The sequence below is a fragment of the Penaeus japonicus genome, unplaced genomic scaffold (genome assembly GCF_977035675.1).
Source record: "Penaeus japonicus unplaced genomic scaffold, GWHDUDI00000001_assembly GWHDUDI00000042, whole genome shotgun sequence".
NCBI classification, from domain to species: Eukaryota; Metazoa; Arthropoda; class Malacostraca; order Decapoda; family Penaeidae; genus Penaeus; species Penaeus japonicus.
In genome coordinates this window covers 14,631,026-14,651,025 of record NW_028234444.1, presented here as the reverse complement: position 1 = coordinate 14,651,025, position 20,000 = coordinate 14,631,026, and the positions used below count along the sequence as shown (strand labels likewise).

General features: G+C 37.1%; 2 protein-coding genes across 20 annotated transcripts in view; one reads left to right on the top strand and one right to left on the bottom strand.

Moving 5' to 3' along the window:
* LOC122253403 (uncharacterized) overlaps positions 1-8,857 on the top strand; it is a 156,924-nt gene extending 148,067 nt beyond the window's left edge. For all 18 annotated transcript variants that reach the window (XM_086535160.1, XM_086535166.1, XM_086535165.1 and 15 more), the window contains one exon: positions 1-8,857. This exon is cut by the window's left edge and continues 503 nt beyond it. The gene's annotated coding sequence lies outside the window, so the exon portion shown is untranslated.
* Positions 1,503-20,000, bottom strand: part of PrBP (Prenyl-binding protein) — a 34,156-nt gene continuing 15,658 nt past the window's right edge. Inside the window, exons 5-6 of one of the 2 annotated variants that reach the window (XM_086535171.1) lie at positions 17,997-18,113; positions 1,503-11,213 (exon numbers count right to left, since the gene is read on the bottom strand). In XM_086535171.1, coding sequence (XP_086391297.1) covers positions 18,032-18,113 — 82 coding nt within the window. In that variant the 3' untranslated portion in view covers positions 1,503-11,213; positions 17,997-18,031. Of the gene's footprint in view, positions 11,214-11,236; positions 17,130-17,996; positions 18,114-20,000 lie in introns of those variants that run through there. The other variant, XM_086535172.1, reaches the window with a different exon arrangement.

Sequence of the window (20,000 nt, the reverse complement as noted above, 5' to 3'; positions counted from 1 at the left end):
TACCCCCTCCTCACAATGCCTTGTATTCCAGAACCCCCCCTCCCCCTTTAACCATCTTATGCTCACATGATTCTCCCAGCTGCTGCTGCTGCTGCTTGTTTCATCAGCTTATCTTACCCATGGCTTGTCTTTTTTATCTTTTTGATCTTTTTTATTCTATTGTTCATTATTTCATCCTTAGAGATATACGTCCTCACGTGTCTCGATAAAATAGTTTTGGAGTAAATTTCCCCTCCTGCCCCCATGCCCCGACCCCAGGGGCTTCAAGGACCAGGGGCTTCATTTGGACTGAAGCAGTCAGTCCTCAGAAAGGGGAGCTGCACCACAGCTTCTCCTGTGTCCCGTCTCCCTTCCCTTCCCCCCTCCCTAACCCTTGGCAATATCCTCCCCACAGTGTGCCAATGGCGACTTGCTTCTCCCTTTCTGTTTACAAGCCTGATCTTCCCTTTCCCCCTTTTTACATTTGGCCTGCTAGATTCCCCTACTTTTATCAACTTGTTCTTTAATATCTTTTTTTTTTTTTTTTTTTTTTTGTCTTTGATCCTTGTGTGTGTTTGGGGTATACCCTTTAACCCCTACTCTTATTAGAAACAAGAAGAAAAACATGAAATTAATAGCAAATACAAATTATGTTCTGATGAATGTTATTGATGGAAAAACAAAATAGAAATGATAGAATAGAGGTGTTTGTCTTTGGTTGTCTATAGATAAAGGATAGCATTGAGAGAAAGGGATTCATATATGAAGAGAGATTTTTTTTTGTTTTTTTTTTTGTCTCTCTCTCTCTCCTTTTTTACATCATGAGGTATTTCAAGGAGCCAGAGTTTACCGAGAAGGTCACATCTCAGGGTACCCGTAGGGAAAGCTTTCAGTAAGAATTTGGTAGTGACAACATCTCTCGCAATCTTCTCGGGGAATGTGTCTCAGCAGTTACTATTATCCTCAGAGTCCTGCACTGGCTTCAGTTTTGGCAGCAGAGAGAGCACAGGCAGAGAGTTTTAACGTGTCTGCGTGCGCTTACCGGGAACTCTTTATTTACAAGACGGTGGAAACCGACTGTCTATTTGCATGCAGCAATGTTTCTGAATTTCTAATATTGGAATAGAACCAGGTTGCCAGTGAATCTACTTAATGATTGCCTTTGCAAATATTGGCCCTTTGCCATTTGACATTCAGTTAGGAAGTGAGAATATCTGTCAGAACAAGACAAACTAAATTGCTTCCAAGCATCCTTACTCAAGGTTGAGCAACTTTGATCAAGCACCTTTGACCAATGCCTTGCTTGGAAAAGGAGAAAACTTTTTTTAAAATCTTTTAAGACTGTTTTCCCAACCCTTTAGCCATGAGTTTAGGCCTCATAACCTTCCCGAGTAGAATCTTGGTTGACAAGTAGTTAGACTGATGACATAGGCATGAGTTCTAAGTGCTCTCTGTGACCCCATCGGTGATGAGACTTTCATGTCTTCCTTAAAGTTGTTATTGTCCTTTTTGAATGAAAAACAAAGAATGCCTTTTCCTTAGCTCCTGTCTTACAGTACTGATGTTTTGGTCCTTTTTTTTTTAAGGTTAAGCTCCAGTTCATCTTTGTTAATCAGTAAAGAAAAGTATAACAGAATGCCAAAAAAATTGTTATGCAGCTGTAAGATACACATCTTGTGAAGTTGAGGAAGATAGTTAGGTCATAGAACAAGGTTACGCAGGCAGCAAATATATTTGTAAAGTGATTTTCCTCTTACTTTTTTCAAAATCCACTGATAAGCAAGCCTAATGGCCACACATGACCAATGCAGCTGCCCTAGACTAAGGTGTTCATTGGCTTTCTCATTACAAGATAGTAATGACAAGCTATAGGGGCTGCCAAAGTATGCCAACCAAGCTGGGTTTGGTCAAAAGTTTTTCGATTTCCTAATTTAATCTGCAATCCCATGAATGTATTTTTGGACAATTCCTGGTGACAGATGGTATGGCCGAACTACCAGGAATCGTCACCCCACCACGACGAAACGAAGCTCGTCGTTGCACGCACAAATGCTATCCAAAGCGGGATGCGATGCCACGAAGGAATGTAGACTTCTTTTTCTCTCTCTCTCTCTCTCTCTCTCTCTCTCTTGCTCTCTCGGCCAGATGATGTGTCAAGTGGGAGAGAGACAGCAGTTCCTTGGTTATTGCAGGTGTGGACATATGGTGAAGAAAAAATAAAAGAAAATGTAGGATGTTTCATAGCGATAGTTTGAGTAGAATGGTAGACCTTTTCTTTAGTTTCATTTTGTCTTATTAGTATTATTATCATTACAGTTGATCTTTTTTGTTTGTAGATGTTGTTTATTAGTGTTATTGCACTTTAGTAATTTAGTTGTTGTTTTTTCTGTCATTAATATTTGTTTTGTTATTATTTTTTGTTCTTGTTTTTCACTTGTTTCATTTATTCTTTGAATTGATTTTGGTCAGGCAGAAGTGTCTAATATTATACCTCTTGGAATCAGTAACTCACTACCTTAACTATGCCAAAAAGAAAAAAATATTTTTTATATTCATAGATGTTATATATTTTTTTTCAATTACTCATCAGAAACAAACAAAAAAAAAAAACGGTCTTCCTCTAATATACTATACACTTTGTCAATAATTTTAAAAAAAGGAAAAAAAAAAATCACCTTAAATGTGATTTTTACTTTGTTTCTTGCCTTTGCAACGACGTTCTCCGTCAGACAATTGAGAGTTCAAATGTAAATGCATTTAGTTGGAATTTTGTTCTTCCTGGTCCAATATCAGTGTCAGTTGGCTGGCCGGCAGTGGGCTGAGTCGACGCAAGACATTTGGTTGATCTTGTCCTTCTCTTCTCTTCACCCTTCCTCCCAAGGTCTGGTCTTTTTGACCCCTTCCTCTTCTCCTTCTTGTCTTTATCCTTGTTTGCATTCCCTTTCCTTCCTCCTCTTCCTCCTCTTCCTCCTCTGTCTCCTCTTCTTCCTCTCTCCCCCTTTTCTCTTTCCTCTTCTCTCCCTCCTCCTCCTCCTCCTCCTCCTCCTCCTCCTCCTCCTCCTCCTCCTCCTCCACCATCTCCTAATCCTCAAAAATCAGCCAGCACAAATGCAGTCACAACTTTTCCCCTTTTTTTCCCTTTATATCCACATACTTGTATTGTTTACATGTTTTTTTTTCAACCAAGCAGAAGAAGAAAGAAAAGAGCTTCCCATATACAGCCAGAGTTAAACCTTGCTCCCATTGAGACCCCTCTTCCCATCCCCTCCCCATTTGTTCAGATAATTTTGGTGTGATTAGGGAAGGTATTGCCATTAGGATATAACTGTCCACATCTTACTTAGCTTTCTCCATTTTACCCTCCCTCTGCCTCCACTCCCTCCCCCTCAGGTAACACAAGTCATGCTCCCCCTGCTTAACAATTGCTCATATTGACAAACAACACCCCTCCCCCTCCCTCTTCCTCCTTCCCTCCCTCCCTCCCTCGCCCCTGTACCCATCCCCCCTCCACTGATCCACACTCCCCCTCACCCTCAGTCTCTCCCAAGCCATTCCTCTTGAATGGTCTACCTTCCACTTGTTCTGTAGAAGCAAGTCTCAAGAGTGCATTAACCAATTTCCACAATGCCTTTGCAAGTCCTCTCTCCCCCCTGTCCTTTTTTCTCCTTTAGATCTCCCCCATTCTCTTCCTGTTCCCTCCCCTGTCTCCCCCCCTCTTCCCCTCTTCCTCTTTCTTCCCTCCCTCCCTCCCTCCTAACCCTGGAGACACCGCTCCGTGCCCCAACGTCCCCCTCCCCATCTCCCTCCACTCCCATCTTGCCTCTCATTAGCGTGTGTCAAAGGAAGAAGCCGCAAGTATGGCCCAAAGAACTCGTTATTAATATTCTTATTATAACATTGTGTAAGTTATTTTCTTTTAAGCTTTCCCATCTTTTGTGTTCATGATTTCTTTGTTTTGTTTTTTTCCTTTCTCTCCTCTCTCAGTCCTTCATTATTATTTGCCTCCCTTGTATTTTTTTTTCTTTTATTATTAACACTGTTTGTGTGTATTTCTTTGATATTATGTTTAGTAAACTTGATTTAGTTGTTGTACCTTTTGTTTCTGTGATTGAGACAAGGTAAAAGAAGAGAAGATTTGGATGTTAGAAATTATTAAATGATAACAGTGAGGGTGATTTTGTCAAGCTTCGTAATACTGCAACATTGTAACCATTATTATTATTTTATTTTTTATTTTATTATTTTTTTTATTGTACTAGCATCTGTGGTTTGTTTTTGTGAGTACAAATGTTACTTTTTTTAAGCATATATATATATAGTATCTTACATTGTGTACATATACTGATTTCCTCTTCGTTAATGCGAGCTCTGAGTAGCTATCTCAATATTTCCAGATACTGATTGGAATCTGTTATTGTATGTGTAGCTTATTGTGTAAAGAAAAAAAAAGAAGAAAAATTAAGAAAAAAATATATAAAGTTCCCTAGAATATCCTTTCCCCTTCCCCCTCCCCCCCACCCCAGATCCATGTCATATCAGATGTTCTCATCAGCTGAGAATCTCATAATAGTAGGTTTAATGAGGAAAGGTATTGTCTTCTCAGAGCCAGAGGTCGAGACAGAAAACGTTTAAGCAGGTTTTCTCTTAATTTCGATACTGCATCTCTGTCCTTTCTCTTTTTCTCTCATGTAGGATTTGCTTCTCTTTTTTTTCTTTCTTTCTTTTTTTCAATATGATATCAGAGTTTTTAAATTATATTCAGTCTCCTTTCAGTAACTCTATATCTCTTGTTGATTTCTTCATTTTCTCTCCTTGTATTTGTAAAATAAAGCCTGTATATTTTCATTAATGAAAAGACTAACAGAAAGATCTTTAGTTCCGCTTTTGTTTGAGGTTTGAGCAGGAGGAGAAGGTTCACAGCCAAGGAAAGAGAGTGCTTACTGCACAAAAGAGAAACATAAAGTATAATAAGAAAAAGAAAGACTAGTTAGAATTAAGCTTGCTCTGTTCATGGTTTGGGAGAGAGAGAGAGTTGTTCTGAGTGTAATCCGCCTTTTTCTGATTGCGTGTATGCGTGCATGCGTGTGTGTGTCAAGTCATAGGAGAAGCTTTTTGCAGAGAGGAGTTTGAGTATGGCTTAAGACTTGATATTTCCAAAGATATTGTGAAGACATGACAAAGATCTGGAGAGTTTGCACTGTTTTTTTATTAAAGTTTTGTTTGTATGTTAGAGGAAGTTTAAGCAAATCCTCTGTGAATTATGATTTTGTAGTCTTGCTTATTCTTGGTATTATAATTTTATTTAATAAACTGAATCAATTGACTGAATCCATTGGATTGTATGCACTAGTATTAGTCTAATTCAGCTTTGACATCTGCCTTTTCTTACAGTAATGAAATCACCATGAGTATTTCCATTCCTTGGGTGTCAACACTGCTTTTAAAGAGAAATTCAGAATGTGGCCTTATTACACAGTTGGCACTACAGGACCACAAAGTCCTTGTGTAGAACTGATCAGATTCTGTTCCCGTTTGGCCACAAAATAACCAATGATGTCAGTGGTTTTTAGGTTGACAAAAAGAAACGAAAGCTCTAGATTTTTATCACAACTATGATTTTTTTAAGCTAATGAAGTATGTTTATCTACAGTTTACTGCTAGACACAACATCCAGTCTCTCCAAAGGTATAGAGAATGATGTGGTTTGATAAGAAATGTAGTTGTATTTCCATTTAGCTTTGAGGTGTGAAGGATGTTCATTACCCAGTCACTCACCTGGTAGTCCATAGCAGTTGCTGGGAAACACACTGCCATACTAAATAGATCTCAGTAACAACTCCATTCATTGAGGAAAGTATTTTTCTTTCTTTTTTTTAGCTCTGCCAGTCTTAGAGTTATCCTGGGTCGTCTTGAGGTTATTTCCCTTGTTTGTGGAATAGTGTGAGGGCAAGAGCAGTTCTGTGGAAGTGTGACTTAGCGGGAGCAAAAGTGTCGTGCATGAGAGACAGAGACCAAAGGTTCACAAACATGGACAGAGCAGTTTTACAGATGGTTGCTGTGGGAGATGTGTACATAGACAATTCTGTTATTTGTGGATCAGTGGAAGAATAGTGCCAACCCACCGATGGTACGGTAGAGTTACACTAACGAAGGTGCTTTGAAGTCAGTTTAATAGTTTTTGTAGATCACCATAATCCAGGTAAAAATTCCAGTAGTAATGGAATGTGGAACTTATCCTACATTAGTGTGTGGTATGATTATTTTTTTCTGATCCATACACCTCAGTGTTCCCCCTTCCTCCCCCACTTGTCATTGTACTGTTGTGTGTGACTGTTAATGGTGTGCGAACATGTTGTGCCCCCACGTCTGTTGAGAAGTTTGTATATACAACAACTTTTTTATCTTGTGTACTTAATTAATCTTACATCAGTGATTTTAATGCTGCCAATATTATGCTAGCTTTTTGCTCATGCTTAGGAATATTACAATTATATTGTCAGAGCCATTCTGCATTTGTTATTCTAGTATTTGTAGAGTAAGCTTATCCAAATTGGAATACCACTGCTCTTTAGCATTCCATAGTGGGCTCTGTGGCTTAGCTTATTTGACAGTGTAAGCCAAGTTTTGAGTATGCAGGTTTTCAAAGGTGTGTTGCTTTTACCAGAAATAAAATGTTTTGCATTGTGAGCCACAGTTTTAGGGAAATAAAACAAACAAACATTTAAAGGCAGTGAAAGTCATCCCAAAAGAATATGATATGATAATGTAGACTTCAATCTTTTCATTTTATTGCACAAAAGTCACAGGACATGATTCAGGGTATCGCAAGGAGGATAAAAAGATGTTCTTACAGTCCTGCCTGCTTTTATGACATGCCCAAAACTTGTCGATGTGATATAACATATGTTGCAGCTATGAATGTGTTGCAAAAGACATGACAGTTGCTTGTGACCAGATCATCAGAGGGTATTTTGCATGTGTTCATTAACTGCATAGATGTTAGTGTCTGTTCAGCCCTCTGCATACATTCTGGCAGCTGCACAAGGCCCTTGACTGTCTTTTGATATGGAATATGGAGAGAGATGCATTTAGAAAACTGGTTTCTACTCCGTTCCGGAGAGTCTGCAGAAGCGAGCTTGGGGATAAGGATGGAAGTGTCGATGAACCTGGCTTTCCAAGTACATCTCTCGCAGTATTACCCCAACCCTCCCCTCTTCCCCGCTAACGAAAATTTATCGGGAGCTGTTCATTGCTCAGAGACCCAGTTGAGCTCCTATTCAGGGGTGTTGGGGCAGTGAAAAGCCTTCCCAAGGGTCTATACCAAAGTTTTCTGGAGAAAGTTATATTGACCATAATTGCAGTTCCCCCACATTTTCAAGTGGATCATGTTGGGCAAATGTCTGATAACATGAGTCTTTGTCATAGGCTTTATATTGTTAACACTTGGCAGTTATATCTTTTTTTCATAATTTTCTTTTTTCTTTTTTTATGATATAGGAAATGTGGTCTTAACTACTGCAGGAATCTGTTTGAAGGACAGCTAAGGACAGTCATTGATATTGCATTTATTGTACAATGGTACATGTCTCCACTACTAGTTTTTCTAAGGTGTTACTACTAAGCCATCATGATTATGTTTTTATAAATATAAATATAAATATAAATATAAATATATATACATATATGAATATACAGTACTGTATACAGCTAAGTCATCCAATGTAAAATGCGTCTGAAAGAAGGAGTGAAGAGAGATCCTTGAAGGTAGAAGTTATGTATAGTTATGAGCTTTCAGAAACATGGTCACATCTTTATTTCAGTGTCCCGTATCTACTTTGTCAATATTTGGAGTCATGCGTGTACCTTGTGTCTCATCATCCAATACTCACCACCGGGGCTTTGGGTAGGCGGGTGCAAGTTGTTAGGCTTTTAATCTTTTTTTATTGCTTTTTTTTTCTTCAAAAGAAATTCCCCCCTGTTAGTTCTATTTCTCTCAGCTCCCCCTTAATTGCTCTTGTGATGGACTGTGTGAGGTTGTGTCCTAAATGTTACTGGTCTTGGGGAAAATTCCTTAGAAGAACTACCATTCTGCACTGCTGCTGATACCAGTCACTATGGGTTTTATGTACAGCTATTGGCAAACAGCCAGCTCATGGAAATGTCTTTGCATTTTTCCCTCTTTCTCTGAGGGCAAGATATTCTGGAGCAGACAGAGAAGCATATAGGGGAAAGTTAATAGGGAAAGTCTTTACATATAGAGATAAATGGGTGTTCTTTTGAAAAGAGCATCACTGAGCATGTCAGAATAGGTCTCCTGGTGACCCAGATTTACTGTTAAACTGTTGTGTAGATTTAGATGTATTTGTCGTATTCATATGGACATGTTAATCATCTGATCCTTTAGTTTATGATGAAAATAAATTTCTTTAAATATTCACTAATATTAGCCCATATTTTTGATGGAATAATCTAACTGCAAGACAACATACCTGTTTGATCTTAGTTGTGCCTGAAAGGGAAGCAGAGAAAAAAGGACCTCGAGAACCGAAAGAAGGGAAGTAAGTAAGGCCGTGTTACTGGTCTCATCAGTATTAATAGGGTATTTGTAGTGCTGGCTTGACTGGGGTCCCTTTACGATTCCTAAAAGCACCAGGGTAGGATAATGTGTCTATTGTTGCCATGTTAGAAAAAGTCAGTATTGTATCAGATGTCTAGGATATGATTATAAAGTATTTTTTTCCTTTTTTTTCATGAAAATCACTAATAAGCCTTTTGAAGATGTTTTCAACTTGCACCCACTGACTCAGTAAGTGTGTTTGCTGTACAAAGCTGTAAAAAGTGTTAGCCCTGAAGAGAGGAATAAGATCTTATCTACATATGCACTGTTTTATTCACCCTTTACATGCAAAGTATACTGCAATAAACAATACCTCTTATACAGTTGAGAATATAAAAAAAATGTGTAAAGTAGTTCTGAAAGTACTTATGAACTATTTTTCAGAAACATATAATTAACATTTCTCTGTTGACATTGTTACAAAATTATTTGATATACAATTATTTGCATACAATCAAAATTATTTGCATACAATTTTGTGATATTTAATTTAATGAATACATTATTTATATAATTGATGATGTGTGTTAATGTTTTTTTATTAAATAAATATCTGTGTCACATATTACTGGCACACTTCCTGATCCTGATATTTTCATTAGAAAAAAAATATTGCTAAAATATATGAAGGAATTTACAACTGGAGAGATTTCCAGTTTGCCATTTTAGTTGCATGAAAAGCTAGATATCAGCAATCATATAGATACTTGATTTTACCATTTTCTTATCTTTAAAAGATGAGAAAAGTCAATAGCATTAAAGAAGAGCACACAGCAAAGAGACAAAGAAAAAGTGACATTATTAACCCATTGCAAACGGGTGTCACAACGTACATAACACAGGAGCTTTGGCCTGATGATGGCTATTTTATTGTGCTATGAGAAAGGAGTGAGTGATGATGACAATTGCAGTCATAATTACTATAATTGCCATAATATTAAGCTAATTTAACATCCAAAACCTAGATGGAACCACTTCTAGCACCAGTAGGAGAGAGAGCCTTGAATGGCACCCATCCACAGTCACTATCTTTATAGAGCAGTGGCACACACCAAGCTGACTGCCTCTAGCTCTAAAGTACCGCCAATGAAGGACGTCCAGGCAGAATGAGAAGAGGAAAGTGACTCGAACCTTACCCAGTGTCTAAAATGTGCTCCTGTGCCAAAAGGAATGCCTTTTACTGTGGCATTCACAGTCATAAGTTTCCTTCCTCTTCCCTACCTCTTCATGTTATCTTCATTGTAGGTGGTTATATGTTTCGTATTCGTTCATGACAGTACACAAATACGAAAAAATAAAGTTGCTTTTTGTCCTTCCATAAAAGGGCAATACTTCTATCACACTTGAGCTAATATGGATCATATACTACAATATTAGTCAACTGCAGCATTGCTAGAAGCTGTCATATGGCACATATGTCTCTAAACTCAATAAAACACACAAAAATGACTCTAGTTTTACAATGAGTGACTGAATAAGAATGGGGAGAGTCAAAGTATGTTGTGTTAAGTTGCCTCGCTCTGAAATAAAACCCATCCTGGAGACAGGAAGCCAATCTATCCCGTCCACAATGGGTTGTTATCCAGATAGATTGTAATATATGGTCTAGTTGCTTTTTTGTGTGGTTTCAGCTTATTTTTATATAGACAATGGACTTCACTTCCTTGTATTATCTCTTCCTCTCCTCTTTCTCCTGAGTTATGAAGATGAACTCTAGACTTGTAAAAGAAATACAATCTCACCTATTTTATTTTAGGTATTTAGATATTGAGAAAAGGAAAAATACTTTATAATTTAAAATTGTGATAACTTTCAAATATATCTGGTTATTCATGTTACATATGCTCTCTAATGAAAAAAAACTTTTATCATGTGGTATAATCATATGCTAATAACTTTTTTATTGAAAGAAATTTATATGTAGACAATTGTATTTCTAGCAAATTGAGAAGATCAAAGCAATTGCAGGAAATAAGAGACAGTGTGTTTATAGGTCTGACTCAGACTAAAGCTTTGTAATAAATAATAAACAAGGGTTCTATGTTCTCCATAAATCAAAATGTTTTATCCAAATACACGTAATAACACTCAAAAAAAATAATTAACATAGGTATATATAAAGCAAATATCAATTGACATGTGATGTTAGTGCATATACCAATAGATTTAATTTCATCATTACCATTATAGTATACAGTATATACCATCAAATACCCTTAGCATAGTCGTTATCTTTGAAAAGGCAGAAAGAAAAAGCTATTACAAGATCAGAGCCATTGTAGATAATATTAACATTAACCCAATCCTTACAGGCCCGGCGAGAACTGGCAACCCCCTACGCCGGGCCTAAGTAATATTGCCTCGGGGACGTCCCACTGGTGTGTTGCCCCGTCATCAGGCACGACGGTGTGTCACATGGGTGTGACACACCGTCATCATTGGGTTAATATTTAATATGCACGTATTGCAAAACTCAGATTCCAATGAAGGTGTGTCAACGATTCCTTGCGTCAAGTTGATCTTCCTAGGCCCTCTATGCAGAAAACATAAGATATTGGTTGGACATTTTTCAAATTTACATATCTGTCTGCAATCCCTTTTTCTGTTCAGGATTCATCTATGGAAGAATAAAACGTATAATTATATTCATACACTTTATTGTTTGGAAGTAATCAGAGCACAATTGAATAAATCATATTTTTTAATTACTAACTACATACTGAAAGAAGAATCAGGAGCAGAAACTAAATACAAACCTTATGTATGGTAACAAAAATAACCTAAAGGAAGGAGTGAGTGAACGTGTCTGTGGGAGGGTATCGTGACACACGTGTTGTGTGCTGTGCATGGAGAAACACACATGCACTTCCAAGTTCAAAAAATAAAGTCATCATTTCCATCAATGCTGACTATTGGAATTCAACTTTTCACACCAGTCCAGATTGTGTCCGGACTTAACAGTTACAGCTTTGTGGTTGAATCAAGTATGGTGGATGTCTACCTAACACCACATTCCATTTAAAAAAAAAAAAAAGGGAACCTACATAAATCACACCATCAGATTTTTGAGAGTATTTTCACCATTTTATATATTTATTCAAAATAACATTATTCACAAAGAACAGAATAACTGGGGGTAAAACACAAAAGATGAAATGTGAGTAAAAGAACATTACTTATAGTTTACATATATATACATCCATTCATTTTCATTTACATTTATGTGTGTGTGTGTGTGTGTGTGTGTGTGTGTGTGTGTGTGTGTGTGTGTGTGTGTGTGTGTGTGTGTGTGTGTGTGTGTGTGTGTGTGTGTGTGTGTGTGTGTGTGTGTGTGCTTACGCATACGCATACGCATACGCATACGCATACGCATACGCATACGCATACGCACACGCAAACACACACACATACATATATACCTAAAATCCGAATCTCCAATCCTCTGGAGACAACACACAGCCACCAAAAAGGTGAACCACAATAACAACTACAGAGTTTCATAAAATATGTGAAGGAAAGGCCACCGACATCCAAGCATTGGTCCAAAGGGAGCGCCTGAGAGCCAGTTTGGAAATGTAAGATTGTCCATGAGAACCCCCTCCCCCCATCCTTTTTATTCCATTTTCATTTTCATTTTTTTTTAAATCTGTAAAGAAGTTGCAGATGGTACCAGTGCCACAGAGAGCTTGGTTTCCTTTTTACAGGATTTTTATATTCCCAATTTTCATGATATAAATAAAAAATCAAGAATTACACTGTTACACCAAGCTATTTTTCTTTTTCTTTTTCTTTTGACTGGTAAGTTCTGCAACTTGCCAGTCAGCTGAACCCTAAAATACAATCAAATGCTTATTCATTGCTTTACAATTAGAACTGCATTATTCAGAGAAAAAAAAAAAATCAGTGGACATTGTTCCCGTGAATCATTCGTTCTTCCTTTCTCCACCTTGACTTGGTCATTGTGAATCCTCAGACTAGGTCAAGGAATGAAACATTTACTATCTGAGATACTAATAATCGGCAGGGTTGAAACAGTCAACCAGGTACATATAACCCAACCCCCAGCAAATATGGAATGACCATTTTGCCCAACAAAAAAAAAAAAAAAAAAATTTAAAAGAAAGCTTGCCAATGTGAAGATGCTTTTCCTTTCCTACCATCCAACTAACTAATCCATAGAAGCAGTTTTGTTCTAATCTTCTTTTATTTATTCATTCATTTATTTAATTATTTACTACATTTTCCTTTTCTTTAACTACATAACAAAATTGCTAAACCCATATAACACCAACAGCTTGAACAGCTACATATATATACCCTGGACGGAATGCATGAACACGATTTAACACTGAAACGAGAATTAGGGTCATTTACAGCATAAAATGATCAGTGATATCCTCTTGTAAAAATAAAGCAAAAAATACAACATAAATAACATAATGAAATTGTAGATCAAATAATAAACAAAATACAATGAACAAAAAAAAATCAAGTCAAGCAAGCCAAACTGAAAATCATGAAACACTGGCATTTCAAAGACCATAGTCCAGGTTATCTTTTCTTATTTCTAATCTATATAGACCACATTTCAAGAGATTCTATAATGAGTACATCAAGAGGAGCACAGTGGGGCATCTGTATTGCTATATATAGAGATTTTTTTTCTTAAATCAAAACCATAGCAGACAAATAAACAAAATTCACAGTAAGCCCCTAAAAACAAAAGTTGCAAGTTGCAAATGAATTGATTTTAAAAGAACTTTCCCTTGTAAAAAGTTTGTGCGCATCAGTGTGAAATAGTCAAACAAATGAAAAAACAATGACAAACTTTTTGTTACACGGATTAGGATGAGGAACCTGAGAGAGAGAGAGAGAGAGAGAGAGAGAGAGAGAGAGAGAGAGAGAGAGAGAGAGAGAGAGAGAGAGAGAGAGAGAGAGAGAGAGAGAGAGAGAGAGAGAGAGAGAGAGAGAGAGAGAGAGAGAGAGACAAACAGACCAAAGAGATCTAAACAGAAGGGGAATACATATAAAAAAGATGGTATACCCACACCCACTCATCGGATTCCACAATTGAGCTACAATATGGTGACCACGACTACTCTACAGTTACTGCTCTGAACGTAATCATCACCGTTTTGTATTGTTTAACGAGGCACCTCGGCTAAGCCACTGAGAACTTCCCGACTGCCAGCAGTAATGTGCTCAGCTGCAGTACGACCATGGGATTGTGAGCCCAAGCTAATGAGGCTCTGTAAGGCTTACCATGGAAAAACAGTGGGTTGTCGGTACACTGAATTTCATTATAGAGAATAATGAAGATAGTACCTGTTTTGTTTGCATGATAGACACGAAAGAAATCATGATGAGGATAATACTGGTAATCATAACCACAATAATCAATCGGAATAGTAATCATAATAATAAAAAGGACAATAATAATAATACAAATTTTGAAAATATACGAAAAGTTGTACTTGGAAAAAAATACTAACCATACCAACAGCAATAAAGAAAAGAAACAAAATTAGTACCACACTAACCCTACACAGACGATCCACAATGTCTACGTGTAAAACAATCTCCATGGTTACAAACAGGTATTTGATGGCCATGACGGTTTGATATGTTTTAATCTAGAGGATGGAACATAATCACGATGATTAAGTCAACCATAATTATTCGGAAAAACTTCCAGCTGTACCTGTTTTACTCAGAGGCATCAAAACCTTGGTACGAAAAACAGAACAATTAATTAAGAATTATTACATACCGAACAAAATTATCCATGACTCTGGCAATGATAGTCATTTTTCTAATAAGATTAATATTTTGAGAACCTAATTGCAATGGCAAAGAATTTACAATGATCTTCCATCTAAAAAACTGATGTCATTTTCATATGTAACATTAACAAAATGTTTAAAATGAGAGAAAAAAAAAAAAAACATTTATCAAGATTAATCATGAAGTTAACAATGAAGGTAAAGTGAATAAAAAAAAAAATAATAATAATAATAATAAGTTCAAATCACATATCAGTGATTATCTATAAATTGGAAAATGTGCTGCTGATGGTCTGCATGATAATCATATGAATGATGTAGTAGAAAAAATATATTAATCAAAATAGTAATAACAAGCATGTTCATAGCATTACTAATAGTATTACCAACAAAGGTAATAATAGTAATAATGAAAATAAAATGCAATTGCAGTTGGTAAAATACAGCATTTTGACTACAAACTTTTAAAATAAAACAATCATAATAATAATGACAAAAAAATATCATGGTATTATCAATATCTATTCACATTCATCTGGTCAAAAATGAATAATCTCAGTAATTACACAAACATATTCCAAACAAAACTCTAAAAAAAATAATAATAATAAATAAATCTATTATAAATTCAATATAAATTCATTAACTATTTTTAACATAGTTTGGATTGGTCTCAACTACACACCATTTTCATATATCCAAATTCCTCTGGCTTGACCAACCTAACAAATTCCAAATTAATGAAACCTCCTTGCAATTACTGAACTCCACGGCTAAACTACAATTAGGTTGACGAAATCACTCACGCAGTGGGCCTTCTTCGCAGCCAGGGAGCCAAACGCACAGGTGTCCCAATTGCAAGCATCTATGGTCGAACCAAGCCTGGACAGTATGCCAACGCACCTCCTGGTTCTACTATACTTTATCCATTCCACTCATTGGCATGGAAGTGGTATGGCTTGCATCACTAAAACCAGCAAACACTACTTTTGACTTAGACTGATTAGTTCTCTCTATGGCATTTAGGCTAAATAACAATACCGCATACTTTATAAATCAAACCAGAGTAAATTACCTAACTTCAAATTAAAAAGCACCATTTCCTTTCAATAATAGTTCTATTTTGAGACTTCCTTAATAGCCCCACTTCCTCTATGCACAAATAAAACACACTCTGCAATATCTAAAAGAAAGAAAAGTAAAACCTTCTGGGTGGCTTCCTAAATAAATATCCCTTCCCTTTATCTACTAACTGACAACAGACTGGCTGGCACATCTACTTCCCTAGATTTAAAAATGTCTAGTCTTCTTCTAATGTGATAAACCCAAACTAAAAATTAAGCTGAAAATGACTAGATAGAATGAAGTGTGCAACACAGTCTTCTCTAGTGGCTAATCTGTGTATTTTCCTACACAGCGAATACTGAACGCACTGGCACTGGTGGGCCTCTCTGCTAAACATACAGGTGTAAATGCAATCATCACTATACAGCCTTCTACCACTGATACAAAATATATACATAATAAAAATCAATCCCTTTACATGATATGGATGGCATCAACGGAGCTCCTAGTCTAAAATTTCCTCCACGAGCATTTCTTTTCCTCTCCTAACATCCAACCATCACAGAGAAAGCAAGGCCCCCTCACAAAATCCCTCCCCCAGATACCTTAATGCAAAACTGGAGTGCTGTTGCTCTTTACAGCCTTCCTTTGGGATTTTCCAACTGTACTTCGAGTCCTTCCATCCTGAGATGTGAGGTGTGTGAATGCACGTACACACTGAGACTTAAAACAAACAAGTCACGGCAGATGCATAATAGTTAGAAGCAGGCAAGATAGATAGAGATGATGATGATGATGATGTTTGACAATGATAAATAACACTATAATAATCACAGGATATACTTGAATAAGGCAGACACATCATAAAGAGAAAAAAAGAAAAAAAAATATTAAGAGAGCAGCACAACTCTGTCATGTGGGAGTGATAGCCTTAGGTCATACGGGAGTGATAGCCTAACATCAAAAAGAGAGGGTGGGGTAATTTTACAAAATGCGGCAAAACCTCACTTTCCTCACTGGGCTAGGGTTGCCAACAATCATTATGCTGTTGCAATCAGCTGTAATCATCTCAGGTCATGCAAACAGGATTACAGTGCAAGAAGAAATATGGTTAGAAGAAGTGATAAAAATATATAATTTTTTCTTTTTTAAATAATTTTTTCATCATCTTGTTAATCAGATGTTAGTTACGACTATACCAATTATTTGCTCAAGCAGAATTTGGTAAGTCCTATGATTTCACTTTTCCTATGGAAAAAAAATTATAATCATTTACATAAAATAAGGGTAACTAAAGTAAAGAATATTATGCAATTCTTTTAGAAGTTGCCAAGAAATTGAAGTGAAAGGCAAACACAAAATAAGGGATAAAGCAAAAAAAAAATCATTATTTATGATGAAAAAAGTAAACCATGATTGCAAACAATGAAAAGAAAAAAAGAAAAAAAAAAAAATCAGGCACCCTGAAGCTCTCAAAACATGTTTCAACATGTTTTGAAAGCATACAGAAAAAAAATGGCATTAAAGCAGCACCTTAGAGAAAGTATTGTCAGAATGCTGCGTGCGAAAGAACCCTGGTGCCACAACTGCAATCCAAAGTGCAGAAAGGTGTTCGTTTCATACCGCAAACGTCTCGTTGCTTTTGTGCTTCGGTGTGACGGTGTCAGAGAGCAGGGAGGGACCAGCTGCAGTGTGAGATGGAATTCTTGAGGGATGACAATGTGTTTTATTTGTACAGCAGAGAGGGAAGATATAAAAAGAAAACTTTGAGGAGTGTCCATACAACCATCATTATCCAATATTTACACTGACAGTTTTATCTCTCTCTCACTGTCTTGCTCTTTCTCTCGCTCTTGCTCTCGCTCTCACTCTCTCTTTTGCTCTTGCTCTCGCTCTCTCTCTCGCTTTTGCTCTCTTGGTCTCTCACTCTCTCTTTTACTTTCTCTCAAGTTCTCGCTCTCTCTCTCTCCATGTCTCATTTCTTGCCTTCCTTCATAATGGATAGCACATTTCTTTGAACAGCAGAGAGATAAAAAAAAATGGAAAAGCTTCCAATATAGGGGAGTCTTAGTGAACTCCCATCAACCAATATTTACAGCGACTTCTGTCTATCTCTGCCCTTCCTGACTGTACGTTTTTTTTTACAATGCACCTATCTCTGCACATTACAAAGACCACTCTGTTTTTCTGTATCTCTTCAAAGATGCTAAAGACTCCTACACACAAAAAATAAATATACCTAGTGATACAGACTAATATCAGTGCCTTCCCCCTACTGCAGGAAACGGGAACAAAATCCATCCTTCCAGATTTCTCGAGATGTAAAAAAAAAGAGTTCCCCTTCACCTAACATGGCAAAACAAAGAAAATTAATAATGATAATAGTAATGATGATAATAACAATGGTAATAACGATTATAATAATAAAATGATACTAATAATCACACTGATAAAGAATCCAAGTCAATGGCATGAAATAAATCACTGTAAATGCAGCCTAGGGGCGAGTCCATAACTCCCCATGTGAGAATGGCATTGCATCACCTCCCTACCCCTATAGGAACTCTCGCTGGCTCGGCGGTGCATTCTACACATAGAAGAGACGCACTTTCGACGTTGACACAAGGAGGTCATCGTCGAAGAATTTTGTCTCTATCACAACATTCCCACTGGAAAGGAGAGAAAAAAATTAGGGTCAGTAGTTGTACAATGCTACATCTTTACAGATACAGTTTAATTTCTATAATCCATTAACCCATTGGTTGCGGTATTAAAAAAATGTTTGTGCAGTAGGATGGCTGTTTTACATGTCTGGCACGGTGCCATCCGTGTCTATGACGACTCTGCAAATCATGCCATCCACTGCTAATAGGTTAATTTAACTATATTTTACAAAAAACATATCACAACCAAAAATACAAAAGCTGGATGATAATGAATAATTCTTAGTACAGATTAAGATGCATACAGATCTACTCCTTCTTCATTTACATACAGTTTCCACCTGATCCTTAGTGTGGTAAGGAATTTCATAGGTATATTCATGGACTATGCGATATGTTAAACGGCAAACATACACAACTGTAGGAGCCAATTCCCCTGATTTCATTGTTGATGTGATAAGTTTAGTCTGTTGAAACTGGTTTACAAGTTTCAAGTTTGAATGAAAAACATTAGGATAACTGTTATCAAAACACTATTACATTTTAGCTACAAGAACTGGTATACATATTCTCTGTATGCCTTTGTCTTTATCTCTATCTCTCCCATTTCCATCTTCATCCCTATCCCTCTCTTTCTTCCCACACACTCTCACTCTCTCTTTTCCTCTCTCCTCTACTTTCCCCTTCCCATGACCCTCTTCTCCCCAACCCCTTCGCCTTCTCCTTTCCCCCAATCCCCTTACCTCCCCTCCCCTCCCCTCCCTCTTCTTCTTCTTCTTCTTCTTCTTCTTCTTCTTCTTCTTCTTCTTCTTCTTCTTCTTCTTCTTCTTCTTCTTCTTCTTCTTCTTCTTCTTCTTCTTCTTCTTCTTCTTCTTCTTCCTCTTCCATTTACTAAATTCCCCTTACCTGTAGGTGAGACATAATTTTCTAAAATCAAATACCAGTCAAGCTTTAAGTGTCAGATACAGTGCCAACCCAAACAGCATATTTGACTCTATGAACTCACCCCTCCCATGTCTTTCAACATTTGCCATTAGATTCAAATTCATACTGGAATCAATTAAAAGCTCTCATCTGGTGTCTTGCACTAAAATGAGTGTGATCAACAATTATCGAGGCTAATTGCAGTTTAACCCTCCTATGCACGACGGGGGCATTCCAGCCTTGCATGTTACAATGCCGGGGCTCTCGAACGCATAGGCCTAAATCAGTTAAATAAACGACGCCGTATGACGTCACCCTGCGAACGGGCCTTGAATGTGCGGTACCCGTGGTGTACCACCCGTCCAGAGAGGGTTAACATTCCTATTCACAAGTGTTTAAAGAGAGGCCACACTTGTCAATTCACTCGCTGTCTGATTCAAACATGTTATTTAGGAAAATTGGTACAGCTGGCAGAATACATTAGAAAGTAAAATAATATTTTGAATGCACACAATAACAATATTCATTTCATATTTGTTCTCTTCACATTGTTCTCCTTATCAGTCAGAGCTAACATAGAGGCAACTGTCAAGGTCAAACTTTACGCAAATTATGCACGGAAACATCTGCTGAATCCCCAACCGCTAATTATTATCGTAAAATTACTCCGTAAACAAGTTCTCCGTCTGCAACAGTGCCTTCGTACAGCACCAATAACAATAATGGCAAAACCTAACTGAAGGAGATGGAGAGAGGGTAAGAAAGAGAGGAAGAGAAATAAAGAAGTAAAAGAGAGAAGAAGGAGAAAGAGGTAAAGCAGAAGGATTATAAAGGAGATAGAAGGAAAAGAAAAAAGGATATCAAGAATGAGAAAGAAGAAGGGGAAAGAGCAAGAGGACATGAAAGAGAAAAAGAGAGAAGGTGAAAGGGAGACAGAAAGAAAGAGAGAGTGAGAGTGAGAGTGAGAGT